This window comes from Nerophis lumbriciformis, linkage group LG20 (assembly GCF_033978685.3).
Source record: "Nerophis lumbriciformis linkage group LG20, RoL_Nlum_v2.1, whole genome shotgun sequence".
Classification (NCBI taxonomy): Eukaryota; Metazoa; Chordata; class Actinopteri; order Syngnathiformes; family Syngnathidae; genus Nerophis; species Nerophis lumbriciformis.
In genome coordinates, this window is record NC_084567.2 from 2,838,223 (window position 1) to 2,859,810 (window position 21,588).

The 21,588-nt window shown below is 41.2% G+C and overlaps 1 protein-coding gene across 1 annotated transcript in view; it reads left to right on the forward strand.

The window, feature by feature from the left end:
* LOC133619182 (uncharacterized) overlaps positions 1-21,588 on the forward strand; it is a 178,677-nt gene that overhangs the window by 23,182 nt on the left and 133,907 nt on the right. The window contains exons 3-4 of the mRNA XM_061980106.2: positions 3,368-3,602; positions 19,515-20,756. Of these exons, the coding sequence (XP_061836090.2) occupies positions 3,368-3,602; positions 19,515-20,756 (1,477 nt within the window). The remainder of the gene's footprint in view (positions 1-3,367; positions 3,603-19,514; positions 20,757-21,588) is intronic.

Genomic DNA, 21,588 nt, shown 5'->3' on the forward strand with positions numbered 1-21,588 from the left:
TTCACAGGAATATCAAAAGTCAGTGGAACCTCGTCCATGTTGATAATGTTCTCTGGCCGGATCTTTTTTTCAGCTATCTTGTTTTTACAATATGCACAGAAAGTAGCCAGCTTTTCTTGAAAGTCTTTAGGCAGTTGCTGTGAAATAGTAGTCCGTGTGCGGATGGAGAGATTGCGTCTTTTCATGAACCGGATCCCTGTCGCTTAGTAGGAGCCATTTTGTGGTCTTTACAGATGTAAACACACAAAGGAAATGAAACGTACGGTAATATCCGCGCGCTTCTTCTTCTTCTACGCGGGCGGGTGGTTGCTTACAGTAGAAGAAGAAGCGCTTCCTGTTCTATGGGGGCGGGTGCTTACCTTGGCGGTTGCTTGCGTAGAAGAAGAAGCACTTCCTCTTCTACGGGGAAAAAAGATGGCGGCTGTTTACCGTAGTTGCGAGACCGAAACTTTATGAAAATGAATCTTAATATTAATCCATATATAAAGCGCACCGGGTTATAAGGCGCACTGTCAGCTTTTGAGAAAATGTGTGGTTTTTAGGTGCGCCTTATAGTGCGGAAAATACGGGTATTACATCTTTAAGACAAAGCACAAATTTGTCATAAATATTGTGTTATCTTTCATCCTGCCGCAAGATGGCAGCTGTGTGACGTCAATGTTTGCGCTGCCGTAAAACCCATAGACATCTTGTAAGTAGACGCAGCATTGGCTGCTGTGACGCGAGAAATTGGGCCGCCATCTTGAAGTGGTGATGAGCAGCTTAAACTGACAGTTGACAGGTAGAAAACAAAGATGGTGTTCAGCGTTTTCCTGCTCAAATGAGCGGACTGTTGAAAATGGGAATCGGGGGATGACTTTTCACAAGTAAGATTTAACATTAACGTACTATTGGTTGTATTTTGTGAAAAGAATATTAGCACAGAGTTGAGAAGGAGCAAAGATCTTCAATAGTACTGAAATCGTAGCCGCTAGCAAACAAGAGTATGACCATAATAGAATTGCTTGTCAATGAAATTAATTACATTTAAAAATGTCATATTTGAATAACATAAAGTTGAAATAAATGATGAAGATTAAGATTGTAAAAGCCAGTGTGCATATTGTATATAGTTCTCTGCAAACCTATGAAATGTTCTATTTTGTCTTCATTATTTTGTCAGAATGCTTCATTTGTATGTGAAAATCGAGAAAGAAATCTTCTGGGGGAGGATGACCCCCCTACAAACTTTCAGCCCCACCTAAAACAAAATTCACCAGCCGCCCCTGATTATGATGCATTCTCATTTTAGGCAAAGTATAAGATAATACTTTCTTAACAGTATAATTGTAACCAGGAATAAGTCTTCAAGTAACAATATTCAAATACTAACATTGTTGGGTAAGACATAATTTGGTTTTATTCTGAATCCAGTGAAACAGATTGGTGGTTTTAGCTGATATAAAGACTTTCAGGTGTTTATATATGTTTATGTTGAAGTATTTGGCAGACGCTTTTATCCAAAGCGACATACATAAATATGTATAAAACAATCAATGTAAACATTATCATTTAAGGGAAGAATGTAATAGAAAATATCAATACAAAGTGTCAAGACAGAATAAACTCTGTGCTGCTGCAGCAACAGAGATACAGTCTATAAGATATATAGATATTTAATGTATTCATACATTGTTTATGTAGCATGTATATATAACCTCATCATATTGTTTCTTCAACTTAAAAATAGCTGACCCTTTTTTTCCCCCTTCTCTGGGATTATATTCCCAGTTTTGATCTGGGATGTCTGGTCACTTCTACTTGCCAACCTTGAGACCTCCGATTTCGGGAGGTGGGGTGTGGGGGCGTGGTCAGGGGTGGGGCAGGGCGTGGTTGGGGGCGTGGTTAAGAGGGGAGGAGTATATTGACAACTAGAATTCACCAAGTCAAGTATTTCATATATATATATATATATATATATATATATATATATATATACATACCCACCCACTCTGTGCCCTATATAAACCATGGTATGTGAATGCTCCCATTAAAATCTCCTGATGATTGAGGGGAACCCCCCCTCATGAAACAGGCCTGTAGAGATGAAATAGTCTTGTGATTTTTTTCCCACACATACATATATATATATATATATATGTCTTAATAAGGTTATCCAAAAAATAGTGCTCGATACCGTAGTAGAGCGCAATATATGTATGTGTGGGGAAAAAAAATCACAAGACTATTTCATCTCTACAGGCCTGTTTCATGAGGGGGGTACCCTCAATCGTCAGGAGACGATCTCCTGACGATTGAGGGTACCCCCCTCATGAAAACAGGCCTGTAGAGATGAAATAGTCTTGTGATTTTTTTTCCCCACACATACATATATATATATATATATATATATATATATATATATATATATATATATATATATATATATATATATATATATATATACATATATATACATATGTATATATCCTGAAAATATGCAAACAAAACTGTGTTTAGATCATTGATACTTCAAACTTGCATAAATAAATATTAAGGAATATAACATAACTTGGCTTCTGAGAGCTTCAAAATGCAATGAATAAAATGCTAAAGTTGTTGATAAACAAGCAATTATTTCAATAATTAAATATGGTCATTTTAAATGAATTATTATGATAATTTAAAATTAAATTAATTATTTCAAATATGTTTATTTTAATGTATAATTCTATGGCTGGATGTAATAAGGAGTCAGAAAAAATACAAATAAAAATACAATTAATTTTGATGTTTTTAGCAAAATATAGTAAAAATTTATTTATTTAAAAAAAAATTTTTTATTAATAAATATATTTATTTTTAGGTAAGATAAACATAATAATACAATTTATCTCTAGTCTGGATGATTTATTTCTTGTCACCCTGTTGTCCTCCCGTCTTGAAAAAAGGCTGTCCTCACTCAGGTCCGCATGGAGGCCGCGCCCCCTCCAGCTCCGGCTGAAAATCGGGAGATTTTTGGGAGAATATTTGTCCCGGGAGGTTTTCGGGAGAGGCGCTGAATTTCGGGAGTCTCCCGGAAAATTCGGGAGGGTTGGCAAGTATGGGTCACTTATAAGGATATTCTATTACTGTTAAGCAAACTATGAATAATAAAACATGTGTCCTTTATCATAGCTACATGTATGACAAAAAAGCGCGTGGAAATCAGTGGTATTCAGTGAGGTAAGATGAATTAAATGTGCTGACAGTTCATTGCTCCTGCCAAATGAATTGCACTGAGTGGAGCGGATCACCACTCCAAGATGGCGGCCCCGCGTCTCGTCAGCGCCAGTGGGCAGTAGCGCTCCATGCTAAGCTGTCGAAGTCGAAAAAAGGCGGAAGTTGACAACGCTCGAAGAGAAAGGCGAGACAAAGCGCGAAGATAGCGGAGTTAAAAACAGCGAGTATGTTGAAAGAGTTGGTGAAGGAGCGACTCATGGCGGCGGCTGATGAAATATTCGCCCTGTTTGAAAGAACGATAGCGTCGTACGAGGAGGAACTTTCTAGAACACGAGAGAAGGAGCGACATCGACAACAACTGGAATTTGGTTGCAAGACTCGCTTTGTGTTGCACATTGAAGGTATTTTAACATTATTTGAAATACTAGTTCGCTACTATACGGAACCATTTAAGAACGTTTATATTTTTAATCAAAGCAATGTAAAATATAATCCAAGATGGCGGCCAATGCTACTTTATATGCAGTCAATGCAAATGATATTCTTCTCTATAGCTGAGTTGCAATCACGTGACCTAAGGGCACATCCGGGCACTTTCGGGTTTCAGGCGGTGGTCGGGAGCCCCATTCGGCTTTATTTACCTGAATAACTGCACATTTGGGCTCATTTTGAAAGGTTTAGAGACATATATATATATATATATATATATATAGTAGTGATGGGTCCGGCAATACCGATGCATCGGCGCATGCGTCGAGCTCATAGAGCAGTGATCCTCAACAGGCGAACCGCGGTCCATGTCCGGACCCAGCGACGTGTCCGTCCGGACCCAGCACGAATTATAGTAAAAAAAATTTTAAAAAAATAAAAAGTTTTTAATTTATTTTTATTATTACCGTATTTTCCGCACTATAAGGCGCACCTAAAAACCACAATTTTTCTCAAAAGCTGACAGTGCGCCTAATAACCCGGTGCGCTTTATTACGATTCATTTTCATAAAGTTTCGGTCTCGCAACTTCGGTAAACAGCCGCCATCTTTTTTCCCGGTAGAACAGGAAGCGCTTCTTCTTCTACGCAAGCAACCGCCAAGGAAAGCACCCGCCCCCATAGAACAGGAAGCGCTTCACCCGCCCCCGGAAGAAGAAGAAAAAACGCGCGGATATCACCGTACGTTTCATTTCCTGTTTACATCTGTAAAGACCACAAAATGGCTCCTACAAAGGACAAGGATCCGGTTCATAAAAAGACGCAATCTCTCCATCCGCACACGGATTACTACCGTATTTCACAGCAACTGATATTCCTGTGAACTGCACTGTGGAACGGGAGCACGTACGGTGAATATTCGCACCACAGAGAATGAGAAGTCATCCTTCACTGTGGTTCTAGCTTGCCATGCTAACTTCCACCCAGGGTGATATTCAAAAGAAAGACCTTGCCAAAAGAGACCTTTCCAGCCGGCGTCATCATAAAAGCTAACTCGAAGGGATGGATGGATGAAGAAAAGATGAGCGAGTGGTTAAGGGAAGTTTACGCGAAGAGGCCGGGTGGCTTTTTTCACACAGCTCCGAAGGCGAACACACCTTCACTAAGACGGGCAGATAGCGCCGGTCGACATACGCCAACATCTGCCAGTGGATCGTAAATGCCTGGGCAGATAGTTTCGGTCACAACTGTGGTCCGAGCTTTCCGGAAGGCAGGATTCACAGAACTGCTGCACAACAACAGCGACACTGAATCCGATGACTTCGACGAGGCGGAGCCGGCCATTTTTGGATCCCACGCTTGCGCAACTTTTCAATTCGGACACCGAAGACGAAGAATTCGAAGGATTTACGAATGAAGAATAACTTCAGAAGGTGAGCGCTATGTTTATTTTGTGTGTTGTGACATTAACGTTCGAGCAACATTATGTTGCTATTTATTGCTCTACACCATTTTGAATTTTACTATGTTTGTGATTGCACATTTGCGTACATTTTGGGACAGAGTTGTTAGAACGCTGGTTTTCAATATATTATTAAAGTTTGACTGAACTATCTGACTGTTTTTTTGACATTCACTTTAGCGCAGCGTTTTTTTGACATTCACTTTAGCGCAGCGTAGGCGCGGCTTTTAGTCCGGGGCGGCTTATTGGTGGACAAAATTATGAAATATGTAATTCATAGAAGGTGCGGCTAATAATCCGGTGCGCCTTATAGTGCGGAAAATACGGTATAATTATAATTATTATAAAAAATATAATAATTGTATTCATCTGTGAGTTATCGCTAGCGCAAGTCAACGTTCTTCGTTGTTTTTAGTCAAATATCTCCACGTTTCGTTTACACTTCTCGTGTCAGCGAGAGAACGCCACTCTGATTGGCTAATTCCGGGGTATGGGTTGTCATCTCGATCACAAAGACGCGCTGATAGGCTGTTACCACCTGGGTCATACACATGTGCAGTGCACAGTGCATGGAACCTTTCGCTGCAGGCACACAGTTGTCTCGTATCGCTACTTCGCTAACTGTTCACTCGTCAGTCACTGAATGTGAATCAAATCACAATGGCATGCTCCAAGTTGGCTCAGGCTGGTAAAAGAAAGGTGGACAGGGAAAACCGACGTTTCAAGGAAAAATGGACAGAGCAATATGTTTTCATCCTACCTACTGCAAGTACCAGACCAATGTGTCTAATATGCAACAGTACTGTTGCTCTGGTGAAAAGTGAACATCTGAAACGTCACTATCTGAAAGAGCACCGCGAATTTGAAGAGACATTTCCTCATGATTCAGAGCTAAGAAAAAAAGAAATCACGAGGCTGAAAAAGTCATATGAAACATCAAGCAAGATTTTTGTTAAATCTATGACACAACAACAAATAGCAACAGAGCAGTAACGTGCGGTGAGGTTGATGGCTGGTGAGGCACTGACTTCATCACAGTCAGATTTACAAACATATGAACCCTAAAGAGTATCTTATTCACCATTTGATTGGCAGCAGTTAACGGGTTATGTTTAAAAGCTCATACCAGCATTCTTCCCTGCTTGGCACTCAGCATCAAGGGTTGGAATTGTGGGTTAAATCACCAAAAATGATTCCCGGGCACAGCGCCGCTGCTGCCCACTGCTCCCCTCACCTCCCAGGGGGTGATCAAGGGATGGGTCAAATGCAGAGGACACATTTTTTCAAAGTTCTTATTTATTTTTGTTTCAAAGAAAATATTTCATGTATTTTATTGGATATTTATTTTATTTTTGTTTATTTTAAGAAAATGTTAAACTACTTACCTCCTGCTACTATATAAGCTTGACCGATAATAAACGGACCCAGCCTGTTTAAAAAAAAACATTTGTGGACCTTCAAGATTTGTACTTGAGGACCCCTGTCATAGAGCAAAACCCTGTCGGTGCGCGTACCGCTTTTAGAAAGTCACGTGACCGATCATGAGCTGTTTCGGTCACGTGACCGATACGCGAACTGTGTCGCCTCCTCTGTGCCCTGTGAGCGGCTCTTTTCTACAGCCGGAGAAATAATAACTAAGAAGAGAAATCGTCTAAAATTTAATACGTTGGAAAAACTGTTTTTTAAAAAAAATAAAAATGTGAAAAAAAAATTACAAAAAATCCCAGTCCACAAGCATCCTCATTCACCACACGTTCTCTTAGATTTCCATGTTATACATACTTGCCAACCTTGAGACCTCCGATTTCGGGAGGTAGGGGCTGGGGGCGTGGTCGGGGGCGGGGCAGGGCGTGGTTAAGAGGGGAGGAGTATATTGACAGCTAGAATTCACCAAATCAAGTATTTCATACATATATATATATATATATATATACATACATATATATATATATATATATATATATATATATGTATATGTATATATATATATATATATATATATATATATATATATATATATATATATATATATATATATATATGTATATATATATATATATATATATATATATATATATACAGGCCCGGCCCTAATCAATCTGGCGCCCTAGGCAAGATTTTAGGTGGCGCCCCCCCACATCGGCAGTGAAGTGTATATACTCACAAGAACCCGAATAGCTTTGTCTTTGACCTTTTTTTTTTACTTACAACTATACCTAATATATAAAGGGGTGGAAAAGTGACTATTACCTGCAGGGCAAACATTAGCTAACCAGAAGGCAATAACAATGTAAACAAAAAACACCTGCTTAAAAGATCTAATACAAATGTCCCTGAGGAATGTAAGGTGGGAGTACTGTAATTACCTAACGTTACATTATTATTTTCCATAACAATTTAGCCCCCTCCACAATATTAACCCGACGTTAAAATAGAACTAGCTATTTATTGATTAGCAATTGCCGAATCATGTAACATTAGCTTAATGCTAAAAAGCCAGGTTACTATCACATTCTGTAACAGACAAATAATTTCATGTAGGCTAACGTTACCTACCTGCTACCTCTGTCTTTTCTCGTTTCTCCTCCTCTTCTTTTCTCTTTTTTCTTCCCTGGGCACCTGACAGTTTTGGCCGTTTTGACATCTTGTGTTGATTTTTTGATGTGGTGACGTCCAAAAAGAGTCATGATACGGGAAGGGAGGGGGCGCACCGTGCGTGGGGAGGAGGGGGGGGCGTAATGTTGTAACAAATAATATTTCTATTAAATAGGCTTTACTTTGCATTTTAATTAACGTGAGATTATTTTTTGTATTTAGAAATAATAGTAACAACTTTTTTTTCTCTTTTTTTTTTCTCCAACATTTGTGGCACTGGCATGGCGCCCCCTGATGGACGGCGCCCTTAGCATTTGCCTATACGGCCTATGCCACGGGCCGGCCCTGTATATATATATCTACATCCTGAAAATATGCAAACAAAACTGTTTAGATAATTGATACTTCAAACTTGCATAAATAAATATTAAGGAATATAACATAACTTGGCTTCTGAGAGCTTCAAAATGTAATGAATAAAATGCTAAAGTTGTTGATAAACAAGCAATTATTTTAATAATTAAATATGGTCATTTTAAATGAATTATTAGAATAATTTAGAATTAATTATTTCAAATATAAATAATAAATAAATATGTTTATTTTAATGTATAATTTTAATGCCTGGATGTAATAAGGAGTCAGAAAAAATACAATTAATTTTGATGTTTTTAACAAAATATAGTAAAAATGTATTTAGTATTTTTTTTAAAATTATTAATAAATATATTTATTTGTAGGTAAGATAAACATAATAATACAATTTATCTCTAGTCTGGATGATTTATTTCTTGTTACCTAGTTGTCCTCCCTTCGTGAAAAAGGGCTGTCCTCACTCAGGTCCGCATGGAGCTGGAGGGGGCGTGGCCTCCAGCTCGGCTGAAAATCGGGAGATTTTCGGGAGAATATTTGTCCCGGGAGGTTTTCGGGAGAGGCACTTAATTTCGGGAGTCTCCCGGAAAATTCGGGAGGGTTGGCAAGTATGATGTTATGATACATGTTCACATTATTTATTGACTGTATCTTAAAAAGATAAAAATATATTTTTATTTAAATGATGATATGAAATAATCCTAAATGAAATACAATGACTTGGTTTATATTATTGTATATACTAGGTCATAAAATGAGTGTCAGTTGAGTCGGTCCATAGGTTGCCTGTAGGGATTTTTAATGTCCAGCAGATGTCAGTATTTAGTGACACAGTATCAATACAGTATCAATACAGTTTTGCAATGTGTCGAAACGCTTCATGACGCCTCATCAACCCATCACTAATATATACAGGTAAAAGCCAGTAAATTAGAATATTTTGAAAAACTTGATTTATTTCAGTAATTGCATTCAAAAGGTGTAACTTGTACATTATATTTATTCATTGCACACAGACTGATGCATTCAAATGTTTATTTCATTTAATTTTGATGATTTGAAGTGGCAACAAATGAAAATCCAAAATTCCGTGTGTCACAAAATTAGAATATTACTTAAGGCTAATACAAAAAAGGGATTTTTAGAAATGTTGGCCAGCTGAAAAGTATGAAAATGAAAAATATGAGCATGTACAATACTCAATACTTGGTTGGAGCTCCTTTTGCCTCAATTACTGCGTTAATGCGGCGTGGCATGGAGTCGATGAGTTTCTGGCACTGCTCAGGTGTTATGAGAGCCCAGGTTGCTCTGATAGTGGCCTTCAACTCTTCTGCGTTTTTGGGTCTGGCATTCTGCATCTTCCTTTTCACAATACCCCACAGATTTTCTATGGGGCTAAGGTCAGGGGAGTTGGCGGGCCAATTTAGAACAGAAATACCATGGTCCGTAAACCAGGCACGGGTAGATTTTGCGCTGTGTGCAGGCGCCAAGTCCTGTTGGAACTTGAAATCTCCATTTCCATAGAGCAGGTCAGCAGCAGGAAGCATGAAGTGCTCTAAAACTTGCTGGTAGACGGCTGCGTTGACCCTGGATCTCAGGAAACAGAGTGGACCGACACCAGCAGATGACATGGCACCCCAAACCATCACTGATGGTGGAAACTTTACACTAGACTTCAGGCAACGTGGATCCTGTGCCTCTCCTGTCTTCCTCCAGACTCTGGGACCTCGATTTCCAAAGGAAATGCAAAATTTGCATGGTTGGGTGATGGTTTGGGGTGCCATGTCATCTGCTGGTGTCGGTCCACTCTGTTTCCTGAGATCCAGGGTCAACGCAGCCGTCTACCAGCAAGTTTTAGAGCACTTCATGCTTCCTGCTGCTGACCTGCTCTATGGAGATGGAGATTTCAAGTTCCAACAGGACTTGGCGCCTGCACACAGCGCAAAATCTACCCGTGCCTGGTTTACGGACCATGGTATTTCTGTTCTAAATTGGCCCGCCAACTCCCCTGACCTTAGCCCCATAAAAAATCTGTGGGGTATTGTGAAAAGGAAGATGCAGAATGCCAGACCCAAAAACGCAGAAGAGTTGAAGGCCACTATCAGAGCAACCTGGGCTCTCATAACACCTGAGCAGTGCCAGAAACTCATCGACTCCATGCCACGCCGCATTAACGCAGTAATTGAGGCAAAAGGAGCTCCAACCAGGTATTGAGTATTGTACATGCTCATATTTTTCATTTTCATACTTTTCAGTTGGCCAACATTTCTAAAAATCCCTTTTTTGTATTAGCCTTAAGTAATATTCTAATTTTGTGACACACGGAATTTTGGATTTTCATTTGTTGCCACTTCAAATCATCAAAATTAAATGAAATAAACATTTGAATGCATCAGTCTGTGTGCAATGAATAAATATAATGTACAAGTTACACCTTTTGAATGCAATTACTGAAATAAATCAAGTTTTTCAAAATATTCTAATTTACTGGCTTTTACCTGTGTATATATATATATATAAGTGATCATGAAACAGATATTCAAAATAGGAATGGTGCGGATTTTTACACTCTTAAGAAATATATATTTTTAATGATTTAAACCAGGGATGTCAAACATGGCCCTGGTTTAAATCATTAAAAATATATTTTTATTAAGAGTGTAAAAAATCCGCTCCATCCTATTTTTAATATATCCTATCATCCATCCATTTCCTACTGCTTGTCTCTCTCTGGGTCACGGGGTGGGGGGGTGCTGGTGCTGGAGCCTATCTCAGCTGGAAGGCGGGGTACACCCTGGACAAGTCACCATCTCATCACAGGGCCAACACAGATAGACAACATTCACACACTAGGGACCATTTAGTGTTGCCAATCAACATATCCCCAGGTGCATCTCTTTGGAGGTGGGAGGGGCCTATCCCCAGGTGCATGTCTTTGGAGGTGGGAGGAAGCCGGAGTACCCGGAGGGAACCCACGCAGTCACGGAGAGAACATGCAAACTCCACACAGGAAGATCCCGAGCCCGGGATTGAACTCAGGTAGCTTATATATTTGTCTCTAAACCAGGGATGTCAAACAGCACGGTGGCAGAGGGATTAGTGCGTCTGCCTCACAATACGAAGGTCCTGGGTTCGATCCTGCGCTCGGGGTCTTTCTGTGTGGAGTTTGCATGTTCTCCCCCGTGACTGCGTGGGTTCCCCCCGGGTACTCCGGCTTCCTCCCACCTCCAAAGACATGCACCTGGCCTTCCACCTCCAAAGACATGCACCTGGGGATAGGCCCCTCCCACCTCCAAAGACATGCACCTGGGGATAGGCCCCTCCCACCTCCAAAGACATGCACCTGGGGATAAGTTGATTGGCAACACTAAATGGTCCCTAGTGTGTGAATGTTGTCTATCTGTGTTGGCCCTGTGATGAGGTGGCGACTTGTCCAGGGTGTACGCCACCTTCTGCCCGAATGCAGCTGAGATAGGCTCCAGCGACCCCGAATGGGACAAGCGGTAGAAAATGGATGGATGTCAAACATACGGCCCGGCCCGCGAACAGGTTCAATCCAGCCCGCAAGATGCATTTGCTAAGTGTAGAATTGAGCTGCGTTTTTAAATGAAAGAAACTGCTGTTCTAAATGTGTCCACTGGATGTCGCAATAGCAATTCTGTTAGGCAAGCAAATAGTTAATACCGGGGCGAGCGAGTACACCAAGCAAGAGGTACACAGTAAATCAGGGTTGCCACTCCTCCTCCTCGACCCAACATAAGTAAAACAGGAGTTAAATAAACAATCATTTCAAATGCTGCACCTTGATATAGTTCTGTGAAAATGACTGTCTTCTGTGCACATTTAGAGAAAGTGAACAGTGTGTGAGTTACTGCAATACTGTCAGTTTTTTAAGCTTTTGTTTTTGCTTTGTTGAAATTGTTTACACATTTCACAGCTTTTATTTTTCTATGGATACACAGTGATGCATAGAAGGCAGGGAGTAACTCAACCCTCTTCAATAGTTTTTTTACCTCTGTTTGTATGGTTAGTTGAGTTAGCGCATGATTCTTATGTGGAATTAACAAATGAGGTAGTTGATATACAGAAGAGTTTTTATTAATGCTTTATTTTGTCGTTGTTCAAGCCTAGATGGGCTGTGACTTAAAGTGTAATTGCTTTATAGATACCGTATTTTCCGCACTATAAGCCGCCCCGGGTTATTAGCCGCACCTTCAATGAATGGCATATTTCAAAACTTTGTCCACCTATAAGCCGCCCCGGGTTATAAGCCGCGCCTACGCTGCGCTAAAGGGAATGTCAAAAAAACAGTCAGATAGGTCAGTCAAACTTTAATAATATATTAAAAACCAGCGGTCTAACAACTCTGTCCCAAAATGTACGCAAATGTGCAATCACAAACATAGTAAAATTCAAAATAGTGCAGAGCAATAGCAACATAATGTTGCTCGAACGTTAATGTCACAACACACAAAATAAACATAACGCTCACTTTCTGAAGTTATTCTTCATTCGTAAATCCCTCGAATTCTTCGTCTTCGGTGTCCGAATTGAAAAGTTGGGCAAATGTGGGATCCAAAATGGCCGGTTCCGTCTCGTCGAAGTCATCGGAGTCAGTGTCACTGTTGTTGTCCAGCAGTTCTGTGAATCCTGCCTTCCGGAAAGCTCGGACCACAGTTGTGACCGAAATATCTGCCCAGGCATTTACGATCCACTGGCAGATGTTGGCGTATGTCGTCCGGCGCTGTCTCCCTGTCTTAGTGAATGTGTGTTCGCCTTCGGTCATCCATTGTTCCCACGCCGTTCGCAGTCGTGATTTGAATGCCCTGTTGACACCAATATCCAGCGGTTGGAGTTCTTTGGTTAATCCACCCGGAATGACGGCGAGTGTTGTATTTGTGTGCTTCACTTGTTTTTTGACACCATCTGTGATGTGGGCGCGCATGGAGTCGTATATCAACATGGACGGAGCTGCGTGAAAAAAGCCACCCGGCCTCTTCGCGTAAACTTCCCTTAACCACTCGCTCATCTTTTCTTCATCCATCCATCCCTTCGAGTTAGCTTTTATGATGACGCCGGCTGGAAAGGTCTCTTTTGGCAAGGTCTCCCTTTTGAATATCACCATGGGTGGAAGTTTCTGGCCATTAGCATGGCAAGCTAGAACCACAGTGAAGGATGACTTCTCATTCCCTGTGGTGCGAATATTCACCGTACGTGCTCCCGTTGTATCCACAGTGCGGTTCACAGGAATATCAAAAGTCAGTGGAACCTCGTCCATGTTGATAATGTGCTCTGGCCGGATCTTTTTTTCAGCTATCTTGTTTTTACAATATGCACGGAAAGTAGCCAACTTTTCTTTAAAGTCTTTAGGCAGTTGCTGTGAAATAGTGGTCCGTGTGCGGAGAGATTGCGTCTTTTCATGAACCGGAAACACCAAGAAGCACCACCTTTAAAATCATCCAGGTGAAGTTCGCTTGCTAGCGCTGTTGCCTTCATTGGAATAGTGATGGTGCTGACACTTCTGCTTGCTGCTCTCTGCTCAACAACCCACTGTTCCAGTTTGTCCTCCAACAGTAGCCATCTTGCTTTGTTCCCTCGGAAACTCTGTTTTGTCTTCTTTACCTGGCGCAGGTCATCTTCTTGCTTCCTCCACCTACGCACCATTGATTCATTTATGTTATATTCTCTTGCTGCTGCTCTATTTCCGTGTTCTTCGGCGTGACTTATTGCCTTAAGTTTAAATTCTGCGTTATACGCGTGTCGCTTAGTAGGAGCCATTTTGTGGTCTGGTCTTTACAGATCTAAACACACAAAGGAAATGAAACGAAAATCCACGCGCTTCTTCTTCTTCCGGGGGCGGGTGGTTGCTTACAGTAGAAGAAGAAGCGCTTCCTGTTCTATGGGGGCGGGTGCTTACCTTGGCGGTTGCTTGCGTAGAAGAAGAAGCGCTTCCTGTTCTACCGGGAAAAAAGATGGCGGCTGTTTACCGTAGTTGCGAGATCGAAACTTTATGAAAATGAATCGTAATATTAATCCATATATAAGGCGCACCGGGTTAAAAGCCGCACTGTCGGCTTTTGAGTAAATTTGTGGTTTTTAGGTGCGGCTAATAGTGCGGAAAATACGGTACTGAGATTAAGTCTAAATTCATTGTGTTCTACATGGTGTTTTTAAAACTGCACCATTTTTTTTCTTCAGAATTGTCAGGTTCAAACACTGATGACATATATTAAACAGACAAGAAGCAAGGAATTAAACAGAGACAGAATTCAATTTAGCTCATTGAGGAGAAACGTGCATGGGAGTTTGCCAAACCAGTCGACATGTGCTTTGTGGACTTGGAGAAGGCATTCGACCGTGTCCCTCGGGAAGTCCTGTGGGGAGTGCTCAGAGAGTATGGGGTATCGGACTGTCTTATTGTGGCGGTTCGCTCCCTGTATGATCAGTGTCAGAGCTTGGTCCGCATTGCCGGCAGTAAGTCGGACACGTTTCCAGTGAGGGTTGGACTCCGCCAAGGCTGCCCTTTGTCACCCATTCTGTTCTGAACTTTTATGGACAGAATTTCTAGGCGCAGTCAAGGCGTTGAGGGGATCCGGTTTGGTGGCTGCAGGATTAGGTCTCCGCTTTTTGCAGATGATGTGGTCCTGATGGCTTCATCTGGCCAGGATCTTCAGCTCTCACTGGATCGGTTCGCAGCCGAGTGTGAAGCGACTGGGATGAGAATCAGCACCTCCAAGTCCGAGTCCATGGTTCTCGTCCGGAAAAGGGTGGAATGCCATCTTCGGGTTGGGGAGGAGACCCTGCCCCAAGTGGAGGAGTTCGAGTACCTCGGAGTCTTGTTCACGAGTGAGGGAAGAGTGGATGGTGAGATCGACAGGCGGATCGGTGCGGCGTCTTCAGTAATGCGGACGCTGTATCGATCCGTTGTGGTGAAGAAGGAGCTGAGCCGGAAGGCAAAGCTCTCAATTTACCGGTCGATCTACGTTCCCATCCTCACCTATGGTCATGAGCTTTGGGTTATGACCGAAAGGACAAGATCACGGGTACAAGCGGCCCAAATGAGTTTCCTCCGCCGGGTGGCGGGTCTCTCCCTTAGAGATAGGGTGAGAAGCTCTGTCATCCGGGGGGAGCTCAAAGTAAAGCCACTGCTCCTCCACATGGAGAGGAGCCAGATGAGGTGGTTCGGGCATCTGGTCAGGATGCCACCCGATCGCCTCCCTCGGGAGGTGTTTAGGGCACGTCCGACCGGTAGGAGGCCACGGGGAAGACCCAGGACACGTTGGGAAGACTATGTCTCCCGGCTGGCCTGGGAACGCCTCGGGATCCCCCGGGAGGAGCTGGACGAAGTGGCTGGGGAGACGGAAGTCTGGGCTTCCCTGCTTAGGCTGCTGCCCCCGCGACCCGACCTCGGATAAGCGGAAGAAGATGGATGGATGGATGGAGGAGAAACGTCTGGGCTGTACTCTTTGTGCAGTCTTCCACCACGCTCTGACGAAAGATTGCACGCTTCCTCTTTTATTTGGATTTTCCCTGATTACATGGCAACAGCTGTTTCTAAAGGAAGGGGGGTCGTAAACAGCCGTCGCCTTTGGTTACAAAACAGTTCAAAGAAAAGGTGCCTGGATGGGGGTCAGGTCCTGCTTCCTCTCCGCTTTGTAGATCTCGGGTCAAGACAAAATCTTCCCGTGGATTACAATATATCAAAGAAAGCGACACCTTCATGTCGCTTCCCATCCTACACAGTGGAGTTTTACAAGCCTTTTGATTAGTACGATCAAAGACAGCTTTTGTCTGCTCGCCGGTAACTCATTGAAACTTAGATGCAATTATTCTGACAAGAATTTTCAACTAACGAAGTGTTTTGTCAAGAGGACTATTTGTGATATGTACATTTTTCAGAATGTGCCTTTTCTATTTTGGGCCGAAGTAAAACAAATAGAACAATCTGAAGTTGTCGCAGGGGTATTTTTACGTTATCATGCCATGATTTTACCTGTCCGGCCCGCGTGAGAATGGATTTTCCTCCATGCTAAAATGAGTTTGACACCCTTGATTTAAAACCATTTATCATCACCAAGACGTTAATAATAATAATAATAATACATTTTATTTATAAGGCGCCTTTCTGGGCACTCAAGGACACCGTACAAAATCAAAACAATACAATCAAATTGTATAAAAAACAACAACAACAAAGATAGAGAAGAAAAGATGATTACAATGAATAAGCAGTCAGGAATAGGTGTGTTTTGAGTCTTGACTTAACCCTAACACATTTCTACAAACATTTGTGAAAGAATGGGCCGCTTTCAGTGATTTCCAGCGTGGAACTGTCATAGGATGCCACCTGTGCAATAAATCCAGTCGTGAAATTTCCTCACTCCTAAATATTCCAAAGTCAACTTTATTATAAGAAAAGTGGAGAGTTTGGGAACAACAGCAACTCAGCCACCAAGTGGTAGGCCACGTAAACTGACAGAGAGGTCAGCATAGTGCAAAGACTTTCTGCACAGTCACTTGCTACAGAGCTCCAAACTTCATGTCACCTTCCAATTAGCCCACGTACAGTACGCAGAGAGCTGCATGGAATGGGCTGCATCCAAGCCCTACAACACCAAGTCCAATGCAAAGCGTGGGATGCAGTGGTGTAAAGGACATCACCACTGGACTCTAGAGCAGTGGAAACACGTTCTCTGGACTGATGAATCACACTTTTCCATCTGGCAATCTGATGGACCAGTCTGGGTTTGGAGGTTGCCAGGAGAATGCTACATTTCGGACTGCATTGTGCCGAGTGTGAAATTTTTGGTGGAGGAGGAATTATGAAGTGGGGTTGTTTTTCAGGAGTTGGGCTTGGGCCCCTTAGTTCGAGTGAAAGGAACTTTGAATGCTCCAGGATACCAAAACATGTTGGACAATTCCATGGGATGGCACTTCAACTTCATATGTGAGTAAAGGGTTAGGGTTAGGGTTAGATAACCCTAACCCTAACACAAATATTTTTGGAAATATAGTGTATATATCTACATATATATATATATATATATATATATATATATATATATATATATATATATATATATATATATATTTTACATTCTACTGTAATTACTTTATTGAATTACCAACCCCCTGGCGCTGTATTGTACTTGTTTTAATTATCCTTGTTCATACATTTGTTTGCAAATGTTGAACTTCATAAACAAAGGTGTATAATAAAAAAAATTAAAAACATATGACAGATAACTCAAGATGAGCGAAAGAGCTCATTATACGTTTAATCAAGATGTGGGGCAGAGCGGCTGAAATTTGGCGTGAGTGCCCGGCTGAAAGCTCGGGCACTCATGGTGGACAGTTGAAATTAGTGATGGGTTGATGAGGCGTCATGAAGCGTTTCGACACATTGCAAAACTGTATTGATACTGTGTCGATACTGTGTCACTAAATACTGACATCTGCTGGACATTAAAAATCCCTACAGGCAACCTATGGACCGACTCAACTGACACTGATTTGATGCCCTAGTACAGGGGTCACCAACCTTTTTGAAACCAAAAACTACTTCTTGGGTACTGATTAATGTGAAGGGCTACCAGTTTGATACACACTTAAATAAATAAATATATTGTCATTTGTAAGTTACACATAAGTGTGATTTAAACAAGAATAGCTAAATAAATAAATTTATATATATAAAAAAATGGGTATTTCTGTCTGTCATTCCGTCGTACATTTTTTTTTTCCTTTTACGGAAGGTTTTTTGTAGAGAATAAATGCTGAAAAAAAACACTTAATTGAACGGTTTAAAAGAGGAGAAAACACGAAAAAAATTAAAATAAAATTTTCAATTTCGACTCTTTAAAATTCAAAATTCAACCGACAAGAAGAAGAGAAAAACTAGCTAATTTGAATCTTTTTGAAAAAATTAAAAAAAGAATTTATGGAACATCATTAGTAATTTTTCCTGATTAAGATACATTTTAGAATTTTGATGACATGTTTTAAATTGGTTAAAATCCAATCTGCACTTTGTTAGAATATTTAACAAATTGGACCAAGCTATATTTCTAACAAAGACAAATCAGTATTTCTTCTAGATTTTCCAGAACAAAAATTTTAAAAGAAATTCAAAATACTTTGAAATAAGATTTGAAGAAATATTTCGCAAATATTCTTCGTCGAAAAACCAGAAGCTAAAATATTTATTATTCTTTACAAAAAAAAAAAAAAATTTTTACTTGAACATTGATTTAAATTGTCAGGAAAGAAGAGGAAGAAATTTAAAAGGTAAAAAGGTATATTTGTTTAAAAATCCTAAAATAATTTTTAAGGTTGTATTTTTTCTCTAAAATTGTATTTCTAAAAGTAATAAGAAGCAAAGTAAAAAAATAAATGAATTTATTTAAACAAGTGAAGACCCATCCATCCATCCATTTTCTACCGCTTATTCCAAGTGAAGACCAAGTCTTTGAAATATTTTCTTGGATTTTCAAATTCTATTTGAGTTTTGTCTCTTTTAGAATTAAAAATGTCGAGCAAAGCGAGACCAGCTTGCTAGTAAATAAATACAATTTAAAAAATAGAGGCAGCTCACTGGTAAGTGCTGCTCTTTGAGCTATTTTTAGAACAGGCCAGCGGGCGACTGATCTGGTCCTTACGGGCTACCTGGTGACCGCGGGCACCGCGTTGGTGACCCCTGCCCTAGTATATACAATAATATAAACCAAGTCATTGTATTTCATTTAGGATTATTTCATATCTTCATTTAAATAAAAATATACTTTTATCTTTTTTAGATACAGTCAATAAATAATGTGAACATGTATCATAACATGGAAATCTAAGAGAATGTGTTGTGGATGATTGTGGACTGGGAATTTTTTTAATTTAATTTTTTTAAATTTTTATTAAAAAAAATAAATAAAAGTTTTTCCGACGTATTACATTTTAGACGATTTCTCTTAGTTATTATTTCTCCGGCTGTAGAAAAGAGCCGCTCACAGGGCACAGAGGAGGCGTCAGTGCGACACAGTTGGCGTATCGGTCACGTGACCAAAACAGCTCATGATCGGTCACGTGACTTTCTAAAAGCGGTACGCGCACCGACACAGGGTTTCGCTCTATGAGCTTGACGCATGCGCCGATGCATCGGTGTTGCCGGACCCATCACTAGTTGAAATAAAGGGACAGTGAGATGGATGGATGAAGAGGATCTTCGGGAACGTGAGGGTGTGGCGACATGGATCAGGTCAGATTTATCATCACCAAGACATTAAGACACAAGCATGGTCCGATTGTTTTCCACAAGATGATGAAAGTGGCCACACTTTGGTCTTTTTGTCCATTTTTAATGAGCTGAACTGTTGTTTGTCCTTTTGTACAATATTCATATTTGATGGACTATATAACAATTGGCATGTCTGAGTAAAGTGTGCTTGTATTGTTTGTGTCCGACAGACGTCCAGCAGCGGGTTGGTTGTCAGGAGGAACGTTTTCCTCAGTCTCAAGTGGAGACTTCCACTTTGAAACAGGAGGATCCAGATCCCCCCTACATTAAAGAGGAAGAGGAGGAACTCAGGATTGCTCAGGAGGGAGAGTGTCTTCTCGGACTGAATGAGGCTCATCCCACCAAGTTGCAACTAAGTGGTGTCTCTGTGAAGACTGAAGACGGTGAAGAGAAACCACCCGAGTCCTCAGAGCTTCATCCCAGTCCAAGCGAGGAGAACAGAGGGGCGGAGCCTCCAGGCTGCAGCTCATCACAACACATGACAACAGAAGCTGAGGAAGACTACTGTGGAGCTCCTCTATCAGATAGTGACGACATAACAACACACTGCCCTGAGGATGAAGATAGGAACCAAGAACCTTTGAGCAGCGATACAGACTGCGAAGGTGATATCACCACTCAAACTGACAACAAACATTCTGAATGCTCTCAAACGAAGACAGGTAAAAAATGTTTGAACTGCCCACTTTGTGGTAAAAACTACACCTATGAGTGTTTTTTGACCGAACACATGAGAACTCACACAGGAGAAAAACCATTCGGTTGTTCTGTTTGTGGCAACAGCTTTACTCGGAAAGGTGAAATGATATCACACATGAGAAATGTCCACGGAGAAAAAATGTACAGTTGCTCAGTTTGCGGTGAACATTTTTTCTTTCAGATCCAGTTGACCCGACACATGAAACGACACACTGACATACCTTTCAGTTGTTCTGTTTGCGATGAAATATTCCCTCGCCGGGCAGACCTGGTGTCACATGTGGCGATTCACAAAGGCGAAACATCTTTTAAATGCTCAGTCTGTGATAAAAGCTTCCCCACGGTGTTCCAGTTTGACACACACATGAGAACTCACACCGGAGAGAAGCCTAGTTGCTCGCTTTGTGCTAAAACCTTTTCTAATGGATACTGTTTGAATTCACACATGAAAACGCACACCGGGGAAAAACCCTTTCGTTGCTCTGTTTGCGCGACAGACTTTGCTCAGCGATCCAGTTTGAACGTGCACATGCGCCTTCACACTGGACTGAAACCTTTTTCTTGTTCGGTCTGTGGTGCAAAATTTGCTCAGCGGACCAGTTTAAATACACACATGCAAAGTCACACTGGACAAAAACCTTTTAGTTGTTCCGTTTGTGCGAAAAGATTTGGTCGCAAGTACTGTCTAAAAGTGCACATGCGCACTCACACTTGAGGGAGAAACCTTTCCCCCGCTGCTTTATTTTGGGGTAATTTAACCAGAAAATAATATCTTGTTCAAACGATGCATTTTACAATAAAATTGCACAAAATAAATACAAACAATTGAAGTAAAACAGACTGAGTGAACTAGAGATGCGCGGATAGGCAATTATTTCATCCGCAACCGCATCACAAAAGTCGTCAACCATCCGCCATTCACCCGAACCAACATTTTATCAAAACCACACCCGCCCGCCATCCGCCCGTTGTTATATATATACCGTATTTTCCGCACCATAAGCCGCCCTGGGTTATAAGCCGCGCCTTCAATGAACGGCATATTTCAAAACTTTGTCCACCTATAAGCCGCCCCGTGTTATAAGCCGCATCTAACTGCGCTAAAGGAATGTCAAAAAAACAGTCAGATAGGTCAGTCAAACTTTAATAATATATTAAAAACCAGCGTGATGTGGGCGCGCATGGAGTCGTATATCAACATGGACGAAGCTGCGTGAAAAAAGCCACCCGGCCTCTTCGCGTAAACTTAAACTTACCTTAACCACTCGCTCATCTTTTCTTCATCCATCCATCCCTTCGAGTTAGCTTTTATGATGACGCCGGCTGGAAAGGTCTCTTTTGGCAAGGTCTTCCTTTTGAATATCACCATGGGTGGAAGTTTCTGGCCATTAGCATGGCATGCTAGAACCACAGTGAAGGATGACTTCTCATTCCCTGTGGTGCGAATATTCACCGTACGTGCTCCCGTTGTATCCACAGTGCGGTTCACAGGAATATCAAAAGTCAGTGGAACCTCGTCCATGTTGATAATGTTCTCTGGCCGGA